This window comes from Cordyceps javanica, chromosome 2 (genome assembly GCF_051103115.1).
Source record: "Cordyceps javanica chromosome 2, complete sequence".
In the NCBI taxonomy this organism is placed as follows: Eukaryota; Fungi; Ascomycota; class Sordariomycetes; order Hypocreales; family Cordycipitaceae; genus Cordyceps; species Cordyceps javanica.
Window position 1 is genome coordinate 1,842,181 of NC_139296.1, and position 20,375 is coordinate 1,862,555.

Consider the following 20,375-nt stretch of genomic DNA (forward strand, 5'->3'; position numbering starts at 1 on the left):
CCTGAGTCGAAGACTGGCATGCAGCTATTTGTATTTGAAGGAACAAGCATGAGATTCTCGTGATATTGAAGAACAAAGCGAAACAATGGCCACCCGAGTCACTTTTAAGATCCCACCATTTACAACTTGTTGGCCGTCGTAAATAGCGTATTAGTTGTGAAACTTAACGGACCGGCATCTCGCCTCGTCTGCCCTGCAATCAACTGCAAATATGCCCTGCATCAAACAAGAGCCGTCCGGCAGTGATCGCGTAAACCCGCCCGTTAATAAAAGCTCAGAGCCTGTCTGGACACTGCCATGTACCTAACTTGAGTATGACGCTGTTGCCTGAGCTGCCCACCCCTTTCGCGATACCGTGTACCAGTACATCCCAGCGAAATTACGTAGCCCGCCCTCCATCAATCGCCCTGTCAGTGCTTGCAGGGGCCAACGGGGGGTTACCTTGGTGGGGCAGTACTCCGTTGTGCCGGGCAGAAAAATTGAAGCCAATTTTTTTTTTCTTGAAAACTTCGCCCAGGAACGAGCGTTTTGCGTTAACTGACCAGGGGTCATGATTGAAGAAGGCAAATGCAGTCATGTGTACGGATACGGAGTAGAGAGGTAGTACATTGGCCTGCAATCCTCCATCATCTATATGTGACCTCACATATTTGCACTAGTACGGATTATAAACTGTTGAATGGCAGGTCGTCCTACCTACTCAGTAACCAGTTTGGCAGTTGTTTACTACGACGGGACCACCGCTTGCAAACTCCCCTTTCCCACAACTAACAAAGTGAGTGGCCCGACTTTTGACATTAGTGTCTCCAATGGGGAATTGGCTGTCTGCTCCCGAAAGAGCGCGCCTTGCCTCATCGGGATTAGCCTGATATTCTGGTTGAGGCGCCTTGCTGCAGGTGCGCTGCGCCAGTTGCTGCAGCATTCCCCAATTCTTTTTACAGCAGAGCTCTCCTTTGGGGACTTTAATGTGGGCCTCGCAGTTCAACAATCCAAGCCCGCTGCAATCCGCACCGCCACCAGCCAGCCAGCTACGGTAGCCGGACAACCCAGGCCTGCCTCTGCTGCACTCAAACTCCGTTTGGTCCCATCTCGTCCCTCCCAAATTTCTGCCCATCGCGTCGTATCCTGACTGGGAGACTCGGACACCTTCTTGCTCTCTTGTGATTCTCTCGTCCTACATCCTAATACTTGCATCTAAATTCCTCTTCGTTTTCCTCCCTCTTTGTCCATATCTCAGTCTCCCACCAGCCTTGGAATCGCCTCTCCAAAGCTGCCGCTCCAAGCTGGGTTGCGCGGGACCCTTAATTTCTACTCCTCGAAAAGCTCTACATTATCGCAGCATTGGCGCGTGCTGCTCTCTGCGATTGATAACAGTATCCCACTGTCTTTGCAAAGCATCTCTATATACATTCTTGATTCCGCGTTCGACTCCTTCTTTTCAGCTCTCTCCTCAACATGCGTCCCGAAGTCGAACAAGAACTCTCCCACACCCTGCTCATCGAGCTTCTGGCCTACCAGTTTGCCTCACCTGTCAGATGGATTGAAACACAGGACGTGTTCCTCGCCGAGAGGACGGCTGAGCGTGTCGTCGAGGTCGGTCCTGCCGACACTCTCGGTGTCATGGCCAAGCGTACCCTCGCCTCCAAGTACGAAGCCTACGATGCCGCCAAATCCGTTCAGAGACAGATTCTTTGCTACAACAAGGACGCAAAGGAAATTTACTACGACGTTGATCCGGTAGAGGACGAGCCGGAACCCGCCACCCCGGCTGCCGGAGCGTCTGAGAGCGCTGCGCCGGCCGCTGCTGCTCCCGCCGTCGCGGCGCCTCCACCCCCCGGCGCTGGCCCGGCAGCACAGATTCCCGATCAGCCCGTCCAGGCCGTGGATATCGTTCGCGCTCTCATTGCGCAAAAACTCAAGAAGCCTCTGCTTGATGTTCCCTTGAGCAAGGCAATCAAAGATTTGGTTGGCGGTAGGTTTCCCTGCTCTGCGCGGCTCACTCGCATATTGACAGTTCCATCTAGGCAAATCGACGCTACAAAACGAGATTCTTGGTGATCTTGGAAAAGAATTTGGCTCTACCCCCGAAAAGCCTGAAGACACTCCCTTGGATGAGCTCGGCGCATCCATTCAGCCCACTTTCGACGGGAACCTGGGCAAGGTGTCGCAGTCCCTTATCGCTCGTCTCATTTCCTCCAAGATGCCTGGTGGCTTCAACATCACAGCTGCTCGGAAGTATCTTGAGACAAGATGGGGTTTAGGCCCCGGTCGCCAGGATGGTGCTCTGCTCCTAGCTCTCACCATGGAACCCCCTGCCCGCCTCGGTGCGGAAGGCGATGCCAAGGCTTTTCTCGACGATGTTACCCAGAAATACGCTGCTAATGCCGGCGTCAGTCTTACCAGTACTGCCGCTGCCGATGCGGGCGGCGGTGGTGGCGGCGGTATGATGATGGACCCTGCCGCTATCGATGCCCTCACCAAAGATCAGCGCGCTCTCTTCAAGCAGCAGCTCGAACTCTTCGCTCGTTACCTCAAGATGGATCTCCGTTCTGGTGATAAGGCTTTCATCGACTCACAAAAATCCGAAAAGGTCCTACAGGCACAGCTTGATCTTTGGACTGCTGAGCACGGCGACTTTTACGCCTCGGGCATCGAACCTGTTTTCAGCCCCCTCAAGGCCCGCACGTATGACTCGTCGTGGAACTGGGCTCGCCAGGATGGCCTCAGCATGTACTTTGAGATCATTTTCGGTAGACTCCAGACTGTTGACCGTGAAATCGTCAGCCAGTGCATCCGCATCATGAACAAGTCCAACCCCAAGCTGCTCGACTTCATGCAGTACCACATCGACAACTGTCCAGCTGAGCGAGGCGAAACATATCAGCTTGCGAAAGAGCTTGGGTTGCAGCTCATTGACAACTGCAAGGATGTTTTGAACGTCGCGCCTCATTACAAGGATGTCGCTGTTCCTACTGGTCCTCGCACTACCGTTGATGCTCGCGGTAATCTCAACTACGAGGAAGTCCCCCGCGCCAGCTGCAGAAAGCTTGAGCACTATGTCCAACAAATGGCGGAGGGCGGCAAGATTTCCGAGTATGGCAACCGTACCAAAGTTCAGAGCGATCTCCAGCGCATCTACAAGCTCATCAAGCAGCAGCACAAGATGTCCAAGACATCGCAGCTTGAAATCAAGAGCCTGTACGGCGATGTGCTCCGTTCTCTTGGCATGAACGAAAGTCAAATTATCCCCAAGGAGTACGGCAAGGGTCGAAAGGCTACCACCCTCAAAGGCAGTAGCAACAACAAGGGCCGCGTAGAGACGATCCCTTTCCTGCATCTCAAGAAGAAGTCTCTTCATGGCTGGGACTACAGCAAAAAGCTTACTTCTGTCTACCTGGACTGCCTCGAGGAGGCTGCCCGTGCTGGTGTCACCTACACTGGCAAGCACGTTCTCATGACTGGCGCTGGCGCTGGCTCCATTGGCGCTGAAGTCCTTCAGGGTCTCATTAGCGGTGGTGCTCGTGTGGTTGTGACCACCAGCCGCTTTTCCAAAGAAGTCACCGAGTACTACCAATCAATGTACACTCGCTATGGCTCTCGAGGATCGCAGGTTGTCGTTGTTCCCTTCAACCAGGGCAGCAAGCAAGATGTCGAAGCTCTTATTGATTACATCTACGACCCCAAAAATGGCCTAGGCTGGGATTTGGACTATATTGTGCCATTTGCCGCCATATCCGAGAATGGCCGCCAAATCGACAGCATTGACTCGCGCTCGGAGCTCGCTCACCGTATCATGCTCACCAACCTTGTCCGTCTACTTGGATGCGTCAAGGCTCAGAAGGCTGAGCGCGGTTTCGAGACCCGTCCTGCTCAGGTTGTTCTTCCCCTGTCACCCAACCACGGCACCTTTGGCAATGACGGTCTCTACTCCGAGTCCAAGCTTGCTCTTGAGACCCTGTTCAACAGATGGTACTCTGAAAGCTGGGCCAACTATCTCACCATTTGCGGTGCTGTCATCGGTTGGACTCGTGGCACGGGCCTCATGTCCGGCAACAACATTGTTGCTGAGGGCGTTGAGGCATTCGGTGTCCGCACCTTTTCGCAGCAGGAGATGGCTTTCAACCTTCTTGGACTCATGTCTCCTACCATCGTGGACCTTTGCCAATCCGAGCCCGTCTTTGCTGATCTCAACGGTGGCTTGCAGTTCATCCCTAACCTGAACGAAGCCATGACCAAGCTGCGCAAGGACATTATGGAGACTAGCGAGATTCGCAAGGCTGTTACCAAGGAGAGTGCCATTGAAAACACAATTGTCAATGGAGCTGACTCGGAGGTTCTGTACAAGAAGAAGACCATCGAACCGCGTGCCAACATCAAGTTTGACTTCCCCACCTTGCCTGACTGGGACGAAGAGGTTGCCCCCCTCAACAATAAGCTCAAGGGTATGGTGGATCTCGAAAAAGTCGTCGTTGTCACCGGTTTCGCTGAAGTTGGACCATGGGGTAACTCTCGTACTCGATGGGAGATGGAAGCTTTCGGCGAATTCTCACTCGAGGGCTGTGTCGAAATGGCTTGGATCATGGGTATTATCAAGAACCATAATGGCCCTATCAAGGGTAAACCTTACGCTGGCTGGGTCGATGCCAAGACTGGTGATCCAGTTGACGACAAAGATATCAAGGCCAAGTATGAGAAGTTCATCTTGGAACACTCTGGTATCCGTTTAATCGAACCTGAGCTTTTCGCTGGCTACGACCCCAACAAGAAGCAGCTTCTCCACGAGGTTGTTATTGAGGAGGACCTTGAGCCGTTTGAGTCCTCCAAGGAGACTGCGGAGGAGTTTAAGCGTGAGCATGGCGACAAGGTTGAGGTGTTCGAGATTCCCGAGAGCGGCGAGTATCTCATTCGTCTAAAGAAGGGAGCTTCTCTCTGGATCCCGAAGGCACTTCGTTTTGATCGCCTTGTTGCTGGGCAGATCCCTACTGGCTGGGATGCCAAACGATATGGCATTCCTGACGACATCATCGATCAGGTTGACCCTGTCACCCTCTTCCTACTTGTCTCTACTGCTGAGGCTCTACTGTCCAGCGGTATCACTGATCCATACGAGTTCTACAAGTATGTCCACGTCTCCGAGGTTGGTAACTGTGTTGGCTCCGGCATGGGTGGTGCTACTGCACTTCGTGGTATGCACAAGGACCGCTACCTTGACCAGCCCCTGCAGAATGACATTCTCCAAGAATCTTTCATCAACACCATGGCCGCTTGGGTTAACATGTTGCTCATCTCCTCGTCTGGTCCCATCAAGACCCCCGTCGGTGCTTGCGCTACCTCTGTTGAGTCTGTCGACATTGGTTATGAGACTATCATGGAAGGAAAGGCTCGTGTCTGCTTCGTTGGTGGTTTTGATGACTTTGGTGAGGAGGGCTCGTATGAGTTTGCCAATATGAAGGCCACCAGCAATACGGTGGATGAGATGGCCCATGGCCGCACACCAAAGGAGATGTCCCGTCCCACCACTACTACCAGAAACGGGTTCATGGAGTCTCAGGGCTGTGGTGTCCAAGTCATTATGACTGCCAAGCTTGCCCTTGATATGGGTGTTCCCATCCATGGTATCCTCGCACTTACTACTACTGCCTCTGACAAGATTGGCCGCTCTGTTCCTGCTCCTGGTCAAGGTGTTCTTACGACCGCTCGTGAGAACGCCGGCAAGTTCCCCTCACCTCTTCTGGACATTGACTACCGCCGTCGCCAGATCGAACGCCGCAAGAAGCAGATCAAGCAGTGGCAGGAATCCGAGCTTGAGTTTATTCATGATGAGATCAGCGCCATGAAGGCTCAGCAAGGTGACTTTGACGAAAAGGAGTATGCCTACGAACGTGTTCAGCATATCGAGAAGGAGGCGGCTCGCCAGGAAAAGGAGCTTTTGCGCAGTATGGGCAACAATTTCTGGAAGAGCGACCCAAGCATTGCCCCTCTCCGTGGTGCCCTCGCTACCTGGGGCCTCACCATCGATGATCTCGGTGTTGCTTCTTTCCACGGTACCTCCACCAAGGCCAATGATAAAAATGAGTCTTCTGTCATTTGCCAGCAGTTGCGTCATCTCGGCCGTTCCGAGGGCAACGCGGTCTTGGGTATTTTCCAGAAGTATCTCACCGGTCACCCCAAGGGTGCTGCTGGTGCCTGGATGATGAATGGCTGCTTGCAGGTCCTCAACACTGGCCTGGTACCTGGTAACCGCAATGCTGACAATGTTGACCCCATTATGGAAGACTTCGACATGATTCTTTACCCCAGCCGAAGTATTCAGACTGACGGCATTAAGGCATTCTCTGTCACCTCGTTTGGTTTCGGTCAGAAGGGTGCTCAGGCTATTGGTGTCCATCCTAAGTACCTTTTTGCCACTCTTGACGAACGCACGTATGACGACTACTGTGCCAAGGTGGAGGCTCGTCAGAAGAAGGCATACCGCTTCTTCCATAACGGCCTCATCAACAATAGCCTATTTGTTGCCAAGTCCAAAGCTCCCTATACCGACGAGCAGCTTAGCTCTGTTCTCCTCAACCCTGATGCTCGTGTCTCGACTGAGAAGAAGACTTCAGACCTCACTTTTGCTGCCAACTTTATGAAGCAATCTGAGAAAGTAGTCTCCTCTACTCAGGCCAAGGAGACGCAACAGGTCATGGAGACACTTGCGCGCAAGGTCGCAAGCCAGAATAGCAAGGTTGGCGTTGACGTTGAGGATATCACTGCCATCAACATTGAGAATGATACTTTTATCGAGCGTAACTTCACTGCTGGTGAAATTGCATATTGCAGCAAGGCCCCGAGCCCTCAGAGCTCCTTCGCTGGCCGCTGGAGCGCTAAAGAGGCTGTTTTCAAATCTCTTGGTGTCACTAGCAAGGGCGCCGGTGCCGCCATGAAGGAGATTGAAATCTCTCGGGACGAGACTGGCGCACCCAAGGTCTCGGTATGCTTACCAAAATCTCAAAGCCCCGTTTCAAGAATAGCCGGCTAACATATGTCACAGCTTCATGGCGACGCCGCTTCCGCTGCCAAACAGGCTGGCGTTAAGGATATCTCCTTGTCCATCTCGCACTCGGACAACCAGGCTATTGCTGTTGCCGTCGCAAGTTTTTAAAGGGAGATTGTAAATGGATGTCTTGAGGACTTTTTTTTTTTTGCATGATGAAAAGAGCGGTCTGCATGTCCCCCGGGCTAGAAGTTTGAGAGTGGCAAAGAACTTATGAGCAAATTGATTTTAATAGAACTTGTTAATACATACATACTTTCAACTGTTCATTTCTGACTATTGGGCATGTGGCTCGAATCTTATTGCTCCGCGAACCACCTACGAGAATCCTATCTGCAGTCCAAGCGTAGCAGCACTATCATGGTGACTTTGGCACTATTTTAAAATTTGAAGCATTAGTTGTTTTTGTTGCTTTGCCTCGGCTGCCCAAGGCTGTGCCACGCAATCCTGCACGGGTCTGGCCAGGAAAATGGCACCCCCAAATATCTTTCACAACTCTTGCCTGGCTATTCATTTTCTCTTTTCTAGAGGAGGGTATAAACGCGGGCGGCATGTTCATCATAACATAAGCGTCGGACAATTTATCCGTCGAGATATCCCAGAAACGCAGCCTCGCGAGGCTTTTCTTGTTAGATTCGTTGACGGAGCGACTTGTGTTGCAGAAAACAATCTTCCGGTCACGTTCACTGTCCGCGACCGCGACCTCTCCCACCACGGCCACCGCCTCGGCCTCCACGTCCTCTGTCACCGCCTCCCCGACCACCATGGTCTCCTCTTGACTGGCCGCCGCGGCCGCCGCGGAAGTTGCCCTGCTGGCTCTTTTGTGCCTCGGTGGCGAGCTCGATAATTTCTTCAGGAACTCGTAGGTACTTGATCTGCAACGAAGAGAAGGGAAATTGTCAGTACTGTGAGTTTAAAAAGCGTAGAGCAGAATTGGGCAGGAATAGATAGAATGTGCCGTACATTATTGCCCTTCACGTAGACCTCTGGTAGACGCACAAACTTGTCTCCCTCCTGCAACTAAAGTCAGCAACCAACTCTTCAGGACGGCAGGGCATGCTCTCGCGCTGTGAATTCGAGCGTATGTGCATCGCCTCTCTATGCTCGCGCCGCGCTGTGGAGAGTGAATCGTACAGGACTTGTTTGGACAACTTCTTTCAGAGTCAGATTCATCCACGTATCGCAATTGACAAGGTGTCCGTTGAGGGTCTCGCCGTTCTTGAGCTCGACAAGCATCGGGTGGCCCTGGGCGGCATTGAGAAGGCCGAGGGGAAGCTTCAGGGTAACGAAAAGGTCAGCAAAGGTCAGGATTATTCGAGGGAGAGCAAGAGGCGGCCACAGCATGCGCGCGGCGATCGCGTGCGCCGGCCCGCCGTCCTATCAAGTCCGTACCATTGTGTTATTATTTCTGTATACAGCCGCGACAAATATTACAACAGTAAAATGCAGGGTCAATGGCTTGCGGGCGGGCGCAGTTGGACGTTGGGATGGGGAGCTTTCCAGTGTTGAGGTCACTCTTGAACGGAACCTTGGAGATGGTGGTGGACTGGCTAGTCCAGGACAGAACCTCGCCAGTTGCATTGCCCCGGTTGTTAATTGCGGAACCCTTCTGGTGTACAACCGTCTCTCCAAGTACACCCTCACATTTTTTGACAGCTTCGGAAGCCGGATAGGAGCAGGGAAAAGGGAGGAATAAAAATGCAGCGCAGCTCGATAATTTACGATGGCCTTTGGCGCTGTCTTTGCCCCTCGTTCGACATGACATTTGTACGGCATGCGGCACGACTTTCTGCTGGTACGCCTGCACACACGCTGCGCCGCGAGCTTGTACGAGGAGCTTCGAATACGACGAGGATACAGCGTAAGGCGTACAGCGCCGAAGCATCAACCTCGATCGACGCGTATATACGGGACATGCTGAGGGCGGGGCCAGTACCGACGACGCCAGCGCCGAGGCAGATCAGTATTCTTACGAGCAAAGCGCCGCCGAGCGATGCATCACTGTTTGCGGCGTCGATTGACGAGCTGATCGGCCATCTGCATACACTGCGCGGCCGCGAAACGCCATGGATATCTACAACGTCTTCCGTGGATAGGCATAAACGAATCATGCATCTCGTCAGGCACCTGGTTGTGCAGCGCAAGCACCGCCTGACGGCGTTTCTGTACGAATGCATCGCGGACACTATGGGAAACCCGGAGAGCAGCGGCGTTACGCTCGTCGCCCTCATGAAGGATATGGCACAACAGGGTATCGAGCCGACGCAGAGATTCTATGCCGGGGCTCTCGAGTCTCTCATGGTACACCCCAACTACGCCGTCATGCTTGAGATCCTGGAGCACTCACGCGCCAATGACTGGCCAGAGAACAAACCAACTCTGGCTGTCGCCTTGCTCCGGGACGAGCAATACGAGCTGGCCTACGATACACTCATGGAGCTGCATGCGAGTAACAAACTTGTCGAGCCATGGATCTATGACGTCTTTGTATTTGTTTTTGGTAGGATGGGGTTTGTCGATGAAATGATGGAGATTCTGGTGGCCCGTCTGTCTCTTGCATCGACCCAAGGCCTGGATACGCTACAATATTTTGCCCTAGACATATGCAGCGCCTCCTTCCACTACCCAGGCACTCTCGCCGGATGGAACACCATGGTGCGTAGCGGCAAGGTTAACCCGCCCGACGGCCTTGTGGAAAATGTGCTTAACACGGCTGCGCGACAAGCGGACACGGTGCTGGCCAGTGAAGCGCTGGACATGCTAGCGCAGCGGACCAAACTTCAGGACTACCATTACGATAGCCTCATAGACGCCTTCATCCTGGACGGCGACCTGGCGTCTGCGGCGCGACTGCACTGCATCATGTACACCAACGGTATTCCTGTCAGCAAGGCCGCGGCGAAGCGGTTCGTCACCAGCGCCGTGCGGAGGGGGCCAGAGGTCAATGAGTGGCTGCACAGCGCCTCCCGGGAGAACCTACTGGCGCCGCCGCGCCTCGTCAACGCCGCCATCACCAGCCACTTGCTAGCCGCTGACGCGACGCTGGCCATCGACCTGTACACTTGCTACGAACAGCTGTGCGGCGACAAATGGCCGCCACTCGAAGTCATGCTACAGCTCCTTCCCCACTGCAGCGACGAGGCCACAGCGGCCGAGCTGTGCGATCGGCTCCTGGAGGAGCTGCGCGCACAGAAGAGCGAGGAGCCGCGCCAGATGATTGTGCAGAAGCTCAACGCCGCGATTGAAAAACTTGTCCAGAATGGCAGGGCAGCGGAAGGTCGTCTCTTTGCAGAAAAGCTTGGCAAGCTGCTGCAGCGTCCTCAACTAGAAACATCATCCTAGTCGTTGCACATGTACCCGATCAGCTCGGGATATCAATGTGCGAAAGACAGGCCGAGGGTCATCGGCATACCGAACTTCATGGCCCCAGCTATCGGCTCACTGCAGAGATGACTACGATCAACAGCGAGCTTCTCAAGGCGACAGAAAGCATAAGCACCGCAGCAACGCGGTTCATATATTCTCCCCCCACATAATTACTTAAATATAATATTCTCCAATACCTCTCCTATATCCGTCCTGCTCGGATATTGTGCTGGGAGTCAACGGCGACTGCCTACCATGCGTCGGCGCTTTGTGGTACCGACTTGTCCGATTCTTCCGACTATGTCCGCGCTTTTGGACTTGGTATGGAAGAAGCGATTGCAGGACCGGCAGAGCGCACACGAGCTGGGCATTGTTCGATCCTTTCATCCCGGACATCTACCATTTTCCTTCAGTAGGTGCTCTAAGTTGAAACGGAGCGCCTGACGGTGGTGGTACGATGTGTGGCTGGCTATTGTGTGTAAGTCGCAGTTCAGTGGATGCCACTCTGGCAACTCAGTTCTGACGAGAGCATGACTATGCCACAATTGCACCCTTCTGGTAGCATTCTGGGCCAAGCCCCGCAATATATATACTGAGACTGCCACTGGCTCGATCAAAGTACGCATACAGTCGCTGCATTTCTGAGCATAATCTCTCCCCTTCCTGGGCCAGCCGGTTCACAACACTAGATTGCCCCGTTGAACATGGTTGCGTGTGCGGGCGCGTGAATCGCGATCAGTCAGTGTGTCGAGGTTCTTCCATTTGTTCGCACGCCATCATCACCGGCGTACTGTGACACATGGACTATTACGGATTACTACTAATAGGCTTCGCCGCAGCCTCGTTCATTGTTCGTTCTGGGTTTGTAATCCATGCTCTGCGTGGCTTGCGCTAGCCGCTGTGATTGGACCGCGGTTTTTGTGAGTTTCTGAGCTAGGCTGAACTTGGGGGCCTGAACAAGGCTTGTTACCAGTAACTCGATAAAATCATGGGAGTCTGAAGTGTAATTAACAGACATCTGCATGAATGACGATTAGGTCAGTTGTTTTGCTGTATGAATCCGAGACAGTTTCAGTCTTTCGTTTACATCGATCGAACAAACAATACCATACAACAACAACAACAACCCAAACACCACTGCAAAGTGGAAGGACTACAAGAAATAACCCGTATCGAGACTCGCCAGAAACTCAGACTGGGGAGCTAATTACCAAACATTTGAGATGGGCGACCAGTAAGTACGGGCTGACGCCATACGCAGGGTCCCACATCAACCTTAATACTTTGACTCAACCTGCTCTCTCCACCGCTTGGTTGGTAATCCGAAACCCGATGGTGACGAGCTTTTCTTAGCACCGACTTGCCGCGACTTTGAGCTTTGCCCCATCATAGCCCACAGTTTCTCCTTCTATGGACGGCGTCGTTGGTCCGTCCCAGTTCCGGGGTTGCACCTTTGGCAGGCAGGCCGGCGGCCACACAACGCTGCTCACGCTAGCGAAGCATCGCTGGCTTTGCTTTCATATGTCTTTTTTTCCCCATGGTTGGATTAATAAGGTGTAAAACAAGTGAGATTTTCACGCCTAACACCGCCAGTCACTTTAACGCCGTTGCAGCTCGGATCTTAGTTTCCATGGCTCCGACACCCTTCTGGCCTGCCCTTCCATTTTAGGCGACGAGTTTCGGCTCTTGATTAATCAGGCTGGAGTGACATACCAGAACCTAGATTTTTAATACCTGGTTCTTTGGGGAGCTCCATACTCAGGAGTTTGGTTTCCACTGCCGAAGCAAGATGAGGTCCCGGGATGTATAAGTATGTCGGTTTCCCCTCCTGTCGATAGATCCTGACAGAAGTTCATCCCAGGAATCATATCTGCTCTGGATAAAACAGATACCCCGCTTCAGCAGCCTTCTAATTTCATACCCTTGAATAACAGTCAATAGTGCGCTGCAGTTAATCTTCAGCTCGGAAGTACCCCAGCCATTTGGATTTGTTCCTATACCGAGACCAACGGTTCACCCTGGCAAAAGAGTTCTTTCGCTTTCGAAACTAAAGAATGGCGGACATTATCCGCGATGCCGCCATCGGCCAGATCATCCGATGGGTCACGGGCAACCGCTACCTCCAGTTCCCTGAAGAGAAGCCCGACTTTAAGCTGCCAGAAGCCTATGCCAACATACTCAACGGAGGCGGTGCGGAACATAGACCGGCCACGGCCTGGTCCGCCAAGAGCCTCGAGGATGACGGCAGCGCGACTGACAGCGACGACGCGACGACGTTGCCGGCACCGCTGGCCCACGTCCAGTCTCACCGCTCAGGCATCAACAACATCACCGAGGCAGCTCTCGAGGCCGACGAGATTCACAACGTCGAGAAGACGCAGTCCATAGCCATTGCACCGCAACAGACTAAAGACGGCGCTATTCTCGTCGACTGGTACTACACCGACGACCAGGAGGACCCTCACAACTGGTCCAACAACAAGCGCAACGCCATTGCCTTGGTCATCTGCCTGTACACCTTTGTCGTCTACACCACCTCGGCCATCTACACGGCCTCGACCCAGGGCGTCATGGAGGAGTTCAGCGTCAGCACCCTCGAGGCGTCGCTCGGCCTGTCCCTCTACGTCCTGGGCTACGGAGTCGGGCCCCTGATCTTCTCGCCCCTCAGCGAGATCCCACGCATCGGCCGCAACCCAGTCTACATTGCCACCATGTTCCTCTTCGTCATCATCTCCATCCCCACGGCGCTCGTGCACAGCTTTGCGGGCCTCATGGTCCTGCGCTTCCTCCAGGGCTTCTTCGGCTCCCCTTGCCTGGCGTCCGGCGGCGCCTCGATGGGCGACATGTACAGCTTGATGGCGATTCCCTACGCCATGATGGCATGGGTTTCCGCCGCCTACTGCGGACGTGAGTCTTCCCAAGAAAATCCCCCCCCCCCTCCACCGAAGTTACACGTTTCCATGCTAACACTATTACGCCGCAGCGGCTCTTGGTCCTCTCCTCAGTGGCTATGCCGTGCCTGTCATGGGATGGCGTTGGTCCCTGTACGAGTCCATTTGGGCCTCGTCTCCCATCTTCATTATCATGCTCCTGTTTCTCCCTGAGACAAGCAGCGCAACGATCCTACTGCATCGCGCACAGCGCCTTCGCAAGGTTACCGGGGACGCCCGCTTCATGTCCCAGAGCGAGATCGACCAGCGCAGCCAAAAAATGTCCACCATTTTCGTCGAAGCGCTCATCAAGCCCCTCGAAATCACCCTCAAAGACCCTGCCGTCTTATTTGTCCAAATCTATAGTGCAATCATATACGGCATCTACTACTCTTGTAAGTCGAGAATCTCTGCGGAGATCTTGTTCGTTGACCGCCATGAAACTAACTATTTGGGTAGTCTTTGAAGTATTCCCTCTCGTGTATCCCGTCGATTACCACATGAACCTCGGTCAGATCGGTCTCGTCTTCTTGTGTATCTTGATCGCATGCCTCATCGGTGTCGCGGCTTACTTCTGCTACCTGTACTTTTACATGAATCCCCGCATCGTCAAATTCGGATTCGGCGCTCAGGAAGAGCGTCTGGTTCCTGCACTTGGCGCTGCCTTTGGCCCGACCATTGGCCTGTTCCTGTTTGCCTGGACGGCGCGCGCCTCGGTCCACTGGATCGTGCCCACCATCGGCATCACCATCTACGGGTCCACCGTCTTCGTGGTCATGCAATGCATCTTCGTTTACATTCCCCTCAGCTACCCCATGTACGCGGCCAGCCTGTTTGCCGCCAATGATTTCTTCCGCAGCGCTCTCGCCTGTGGCAGTGTCCTGTTTGCGCACCCTCTCTTTGGCAACCTGGGAGTCGCCCGGGGCACGAGCCTTCTTGGCGGTCTCAGTGTCATTGGTATTATTGGCATCTGGCTTCTGTACTTTTACGGTGCCAGACTGCGCGCCATGAGCAAGTTTGCGCTCGCGGATTAAATAATGAATTTGGGAGAGGCCGTACTCGACGGGACAGACTTTTGGTTATATCATAATTGGCTACTCGCATACTCGATAGACAGCGTTGCATTTCATGAATTTCTCAAAAATAAAATTCGTTTATTCTTTTGAGCTATCCTCACTAGAGTCAAGTGTTTCGTCGTCATATTTGAAAAATAAAAAACAGTACTACAGGTCTTAAGCGAAGAAAGAATAAAGTAATGGGTATCCCTTGTGTCACAACACCTTGCAAGTCAAACGCCAGACCAGGATTGTGCGCACCAAATACCCGATATCGCCATTCCTGCCATGAACATTTCGCTCATAGTTTTTTTTACATAAATTGCACAGGGGATGAGCTCGGCAAATCCAATCCAACTACCAATATCAGTTCCAAGCACCGCCGCCAGATCCCCCCCAGCTGTAGTTCGGATGTGTACTGGTCGTTGAGCTGCCATGAACACCATTAAATCCATACCAAGATGAATGACCGTTCTGGGGTTGGTTTGGTGCACCAGACGCATGCTGCTGCGTAGGTTGCGACGAATACGGCTTTCGTGAGGCGCTACGCTCAGATACGCCCATCAGGGTATGCGCTCCGTCGCCACGCTCGCCACTGCTGCGGCGCTGATCTGGCGGGTGCACAGGCAGCATCGCAGTACCCAGGGTTCTGTCACCTCTGTAGCCGTGAGTGTTCTGAGTAGTGTCCACCGCCGCAGCGTCTGATCTCCGATTTGGCCACGTAGTCTTAGCAGCAGTAGTACGTACAGTGCTAGCGGGTTCTTGTTGGTTGAACATTCGAGAGGGGGCATGATCACGGTACGCGTTAGGGTCATACGCAACCCTATCAGATGTAGTGTCATGCAGCTGTGGATAGGCTCCCTGACTTTGACCATAGCCGGAGTCTTGTTGATACGGGTCACTTGCGTACTGCGACCGAGTTGCTGATTGGCCGTACGGGTCGTGCGGCAACCGGTCGAAAGCAAGCGGGTTACGTGGTGGTGCTTCATGCCTTCTCGGATTGTGACGCTCGAGCGGGCTCTCATGTCTTTGGCGAGGTGGTGAAGTGATGAGAGCTTGAACTGGTGTCGGCACACGACCCTTAACCTTTGCTGTGGGTTTCGGGGCTCGCTGTGATTTCCTCGTAGCAGTAGAATCCACAACGGTGCTGGCATTAGCAGGCAGGGGTTCACTCGTTGTAGCACTCGTGTCCACAGGATAATAGACCCGTCCTTGTGGTAGCGCCAGGCCACCAGAACTCCAGTTCAGCGAGCTTGTCGAAGCACGATTTTCATGTGAAGATTGAAGGCTAGCTTCTCCGATCGGGTGAGAGCCATTGCCCTGATCATCCGGGGCGATTTGCATCATGTTTGCGATAGGAGCTTGGCCGTGGATTGGCGGTTGGCGTTGGACCTCAGATTGTGCGACAACAACCTCTTCTGTTCTATCCTCCTCAATCTCGCCCTCAGCATCTACATTCTCTGACATGGCGGTATCATCCTCTATAATGATGGCAGCAGACTTTCTGTGCCTAGGTTTAGGCGCTGGATACTCGCAAGTCAATCCAGAGTCTCGACAAACGGAGCAAGTAGGCTTCTCTTTCGAGCACTAAACAGAGAGTCAGCAACGCATCTGACATATGAATCTATGTGACTGACCTTGGATTTGGAAAGCTTGCAGTTGAAGCAAAAGACTCGCGATGTCGTTCCGGCTTTAGACTTCTTCGGTGTCTTTGACGTTCCATTTGTTTCTACGGCAGAGACATTTGCTACAGCATTGTCCTTCGCAGAATTATTCGCGCCAACATCGGCATCGACTGAGCTGGCCGCCATTGATTCCGTAGCCGGCTGGCTCGGCGCTGGCCGTGGGCTATCTTTCTTCGCTGGGTGAACGATATGTAGCCTCTCTGCGCCGTACTGAACAAGCATATTAAGTGACTCAGTCTGTACTTCTGGTGATTGATTAGAGAAAATGCTGAACTGATCCGCATTGAGCGTGGCTGGATCGATACCAGCTTCGGTAAGCTTCTTGGTAGCGGTTTCGCGCCGTCGCGCAGCCTCTGCGGGCGACACGTTCAGCGACGCTGTATTATTCAACGTTGTTTCCGCTGAGCTATTGTTTGATATTGATTCTGTGGCTGTCGCTGCCGAAAGAGCTGCAAGAGCAACATGATCTGCAGCATCCATTGCAGTCACCGTCGTACCATTAGCATGAGTCGTCGCAAATCCCTCTGTCATTGGCAGCAACTCGGCCCGTGAAAGTTGATTTTTGGCACCTTTCTTTGGCCGTGATCTCGGTTTCTTGGGAGCCAATTCTCCGTCTGCCCCAGTCACAGCCCGTTTTCTGCGCGGTGTATCGCGTGGTGTGTCACCCCTCTTGGCCGAGCCAAGCGCCTTCTTCTTAGTAACGGCTCTCGGCGGTGGAGGTGGTGGTTTGAACGAGTCATAGAGTTCGCCAACTGTTCGATGAAATGGAATGTGTGAATAGTTGACTGTTATGGCACTATTGCCCTTGGAAAAGGTAATCGTCACGGTTCCTCGACAGTCGAATGCAGGACGCGCTACGCAGGTCAGAGGATACTCCATCGTTGGATTTCAGGGGTAAATTACCTCGAGATGCGAAATCCAGCTCCTTTTTGCTATAGTCGAGAATCGCATGCGTCTGCGCTGCCTTGCCGTGCCGAGCCCACTGCTGCCATGAGTGGTTGCAGGCAAACGTCAAGATCCAGCCCTGAGTTTTGCGCAATTCATCGGTCATCGACCATGTGTTTCCATCGATGTTTCCGAGCGCATTGAGTATTTCCTGCGATACAGCACGTTGCGTAATCGGGCTCTGCTGCGGCTGCGACACAAGAGCCTCGCGAGCGGAAACTCTGCTGAGGCTGGGGTCAACATTGTCGCCCTGGCCGCCGAAGATAGTAAACTGTGTCGAGGGACCGATGTCGACGCTTGCTTTTATTCGTTCCGCGCGCGTGTCGGTCACTTTTCCCTCGAATACATCGCGGAAGCGTGATTGCAGCTCGTCGAGGCTAGAGCAAGCTTCATCTCGCACCGGCTCGTCCTCGGCTGCACCAAAGTTAAACGAAGCGAGAAAGTCCGCCATTGAGAACCGACTTGGAGCGGGTCAGACTCGCCAGCGGGCTCTCGAAAATGGATTGAGTCTCTTCGGCGGCGAAGAAGGCCCGCGGTGTTGTCCGGCGCAATAATGTTGACGCCGTCGTTGGCGCTCCGAGACTTATGGGGCGCGTTGTTTCTCTACGGGCACAGTGGCGATCAGGATCCACGTAGACGGCCTACGTGCATAACTCCTTGCCCAACTAATCAGATGAGTAATGGAATACGTTGATTTGGAGGGCTATGTATAAATGAGTCCTCTGCTGAATACCTTTGATGAAAGTTGATTTCTGCTGTATTAATTTTGTTCACTCCTAGCAAACGTATTCCTTGCATACTACAAATTACTAATAGCGCAAGTCGAGTGATGCGTTTCCTTGTAGTGGGGCAGAGCTAAGTAGTGAGTGAATGAAGGCAGACATCAATTACGCGGGCAATTAGAGAGACGAAAGTGCACAACAAGCTGATAACTGTTTTATATTCTTGGAATGGGAAAAATCAACAAAATCAATTGTGATCTATTTATTCATGTGTTTCCAGCCACATTGACATCTCATTTCCCGACAGCGTCATTATAGGGACAATACTTGTAGCCTTGCTTGTGAGGTTGCTGGCAGCGAAGCAAGCTATATAATGGCCCTCCTCCGCCTATCAGTTCTCTTCCACCCATTGCTCTATTCTCTCTATTATATCGGCCTTTCTTCCGCTAGTGCTGAGACCCTTAGCTCCTGCAATATCTTTAAGTTGGGTGACTGTCATTTTCGAAATTGATCCGTCGTCTACGATAACTTTCAGTTGTGCAGATGTCAGGCCGGACACAGCCGTTTGCGCAGCAGTCGTCCTTCCACGCTTTGCAGGCCGTTCAGGCAGCTCATCATCAATTTCTCTCTTGACCGCTCTTGTATCAGTGGCTAATTTCGCCTCATTTGACAGAGTCTCTGACCAGTCTTCAAGATAACCACCAGCGCGTTTACTAATGGCTTTAAACTTGGGCAGGGTAGCATCCTCGGCTGTTTCTGGCACTTCTTCTTCAAGGGCAAGCGCTTGTAGAATTGTGTAATGCCATTGCAGCGATGGGTTGGGGTACTTGGTTGGGTTATACATAGCCTTTGGCAGCTGTAGCTGCTGAATGATGGTACGCATCTGCGTTTTAAGATCATCTGACGCCTGTGCCAGCTTGCCGGGAGCTTTAATATCTCTGAGGTCATCTGCAAAGGGAAGGGGGTATAACCAGAGCCCGGCGGGTAGAAATGGTGTTCCGGAGTCTTCATCGGATTGGGGTCTTGAGGGCATTATGGCGGCCAGCATCGGGTTCGCGTTGGTCCGCACAATACACCATGCAATTGCCACCTTATCCTTTTTCAATAGTGTTTCCCAGAGAGCCGTGAAAACGCGTGTAGAGCCAACATAGTCCTCTTCGCTCGGATAGATAAATGTCGATTTCTTGACGCTGCTCCACACCGGAATCGAGTGGCGCGCTTTAAAGCCAATAATGCGGATGACAGGACTGCCAAAATCCTTGAGACTTTTCTGCTCCTCGGGGGAAAAGTACACATACTCGCCACCAAACTTGTAGGCTTTCTTGATCTCACCCTTCTCGACGGTGCGCGTGCTGTCTTCCGCGATTCGTGTTGTCTCACCCACTGCCAGCTGCGGCTTTTCGCCATCTAGCCATATGTAGCAGGTTCTTGCGGGGACTTGTCTGTGAGTAATATTGTAACCTTTGACAGAGATTCGTAGGCTGGGTGCAATCTCAAATGGTAGGTTAGAGAATAGCGCTCGTTTGGGGGCTTGTTTTGAATTGATGTTTGAGATTAGCGACGCAAGCAGGCTCAGTCCATCCCCTGACTTTGAAACTGCGATATCCTCTGAGTTTGCTTCTGCCGACGGGTCTCGATATAGAATATCCTAAGCCAACGTTAGTGCAACGAAATTGTCTGGGAACAGACATAAGGGCATACATCGTAGAACTTGGCGAGGTCAAATTTTGTGCCGCAATGCGAAATAGGAAAGAGATCTATTGACACACCCAAATCATACAAGTCTTTGGCGCGCACGGCGGCAGCTGATCTGGCGGCTTTGTCTGCAGAGTGCGGGTTATCATTATCTGTGACCAGAAACAGACGTCGACTCCCAAAGTTGGCGGCACGTGTTGTGAAGATCTGGTTGGCACAGAATAATACGTTTGACATTGAAACAGTTTCAGAAGTCGGTTTGAGGATGTCATCTTCGATCTCTTCGTCTTCGACAAGAGACTTAAGGGCTTTGACATCGTCGGCAGACGGCACGTCCAGATCGGTAAACAGGTAACAATGAGGGTATCCCAGGCCGCTTCTCCCATTCTCGTCAAGCTGGAACCTCGTCTTCTCGGTACCAAACAGCAAAATCCCAATCATGTCCTTGGGGTTAGATATGATGCGCTGCTCCATGAAGTTATATGCGCACTTTAGAGCAGCTTGGATGGGACTATCTCGGTCCGCTTTCTTAGAATCAGAGGGTGGAGGCGCTTTCAACATTGACTCGCTGACCTCAATCGCAAGTAATACGGCATCTTTTTGCGTTTTGAATGACTGTGCTTGTTAGCATGTTGCCCGGTTGGCAGTAGTGAATAGATAGTGAAAGGTACCCACGGTGTCGTCGATCTCCTGATCACCTTCGTCTTCCTCGTCTCGTCGCCAGTCTTTATTGTCAGCCATTCTTTGCGATTATTTTGGGCCCAGAGGAGGTCAAACTTGAAAGCACTACGGCATGGACTTGTGGCGAAGGATCGGTTGTCTTTATAAGAAGCTCAACATGCAGCAGCTTGCCAGGTAGCGAGTGGGTCCCTCGATGCTGCCTGGAGGTCGCTCTCGGCACGGACGCGCTGGTGCAGGCTCAGATATCATCGCGATTTACA

General features: G+C 52.7%; 6 protein-coding genes across 6 annotated transcripts; 3 read left to right on the top strand and 3 right to left on the bottom strand.

Moving 5' to 3' along the window:
* Positions 1-1,455: 1,455 nt before the first annotated feature.
* On the top strand, positions 1,456-7,144 carry V2A60_003049 (trifunctional fatty acid synthase subunit FAS2; the record flags this gene model as incomplete). Its single annotated transcript, XM_083254392.1, has 3 exons — positions 1,456-1,972; positions 2,025-6,973; positions 7,034-7,144. 3 exons carry the CDS (start codon positions 1,456-1,458, stop codon positions 7,142-7,144), a joined length of 5,577 nt encoding a protein of 1,858 aa, XP_083110518.1.
* A 575-nt stretch (positions 7,145-7,719) lies between these two features.
* On the bottom strand, positions 7,720-8,380 carry V2A60_003050 (U6 snRNA-associated Sm-like protein LSm4; the record flags this gene model as incomplete). The annotated part of the gene is made up of 3 exons (XM_083254393.1): positions 7,720-7,911; positions 8,000-8,050; positions 8,171-8,380. The coding sequence occupies 3 exons, from the start codon at positions 8,378-8,380 to the stop codon at positions 7,720-7,722; spliced, it is 453 nt and encodes a 150-aa protein (XP_083110519.1).
* A 414-nt stretch (positions 8,381-8,794) lies between these two features.
* On the top strand, positions 8,795-10,378 carry V2A60_003051 (uncharacterized protein; the record flags this gene model as incomplete). The annotated part of the gene is made up of 1 exon (XM_083254394.1): positions 8,795-10,378. The coding sequence occupies one exon, from the start codon at positions 8,795-8,797 to the stop codon at positions 10,376-10,378; it is 1,584 nt and encodes a 527-aa protein (XP_083110520.1).
* A 2,078-nt stretch (positions 10,379-12,456) lies between these two features.
* On the top strand, positions 12,457-14,366 carry V2A60_003052 (major facilitator superfamily domain-containing protein; the record flags this gene model as incomplete). The annotated part of the gene is made up of 3 exons (XM_083254395.1): positions 12,457-13,309; positions 13,386-13,727; positions 13,792-14,366. 3 exons carry the CDS (start codon positions 12,457-12,459, stop codon positions 14,364-14,366), a joined length of 1,770 nt encoding a protein of 589 aa, XP_083110521.1.
* A 387-nt stretch (positions 14,367-14,753) lies between these two features.
* V2A60_003053 (Zn(II)2Cys6 transcription factor domain-containing protein) lies at positions 14,754-17,468 on the bottom strand (the record flags this gene model as incomplete). Its single annotated transcript, XM_083254396.1, has 3 exons — positions 14,754-15,974; positions 16,025-16,926; positions 16,976-17,468. 3 exons carry the CDS (start codon positions 17,466-17,468, stop codon positions 14,754-14,756), a joined length of 2,616 nt encoding a protein of 871 aa, XP_083110522.1.
* Positions 17,469-18,130: 662 nt separating this feature from the next.
* Positions 18,131-20,175, bottom strand: V2A60_003054 (KU70 family ATP-dependent DNA helicase II subunit; the record flags this gene model as incomplete). Its single annotated transcript, XM_083254397.1, has 3 exons — positions 18,131-19,387; positions 19,441-20,049; positions 20,110-20,175. 3 exons carry the CDS (start codon positions 20,173-20,175, stop codon positions 18,131-18,133), a joined length of 1,932 nt encoding a protein of 643 aa, XP_083110523.1.
* Positions 20,176-20,375: the final 200 nt, after the last annotated feature.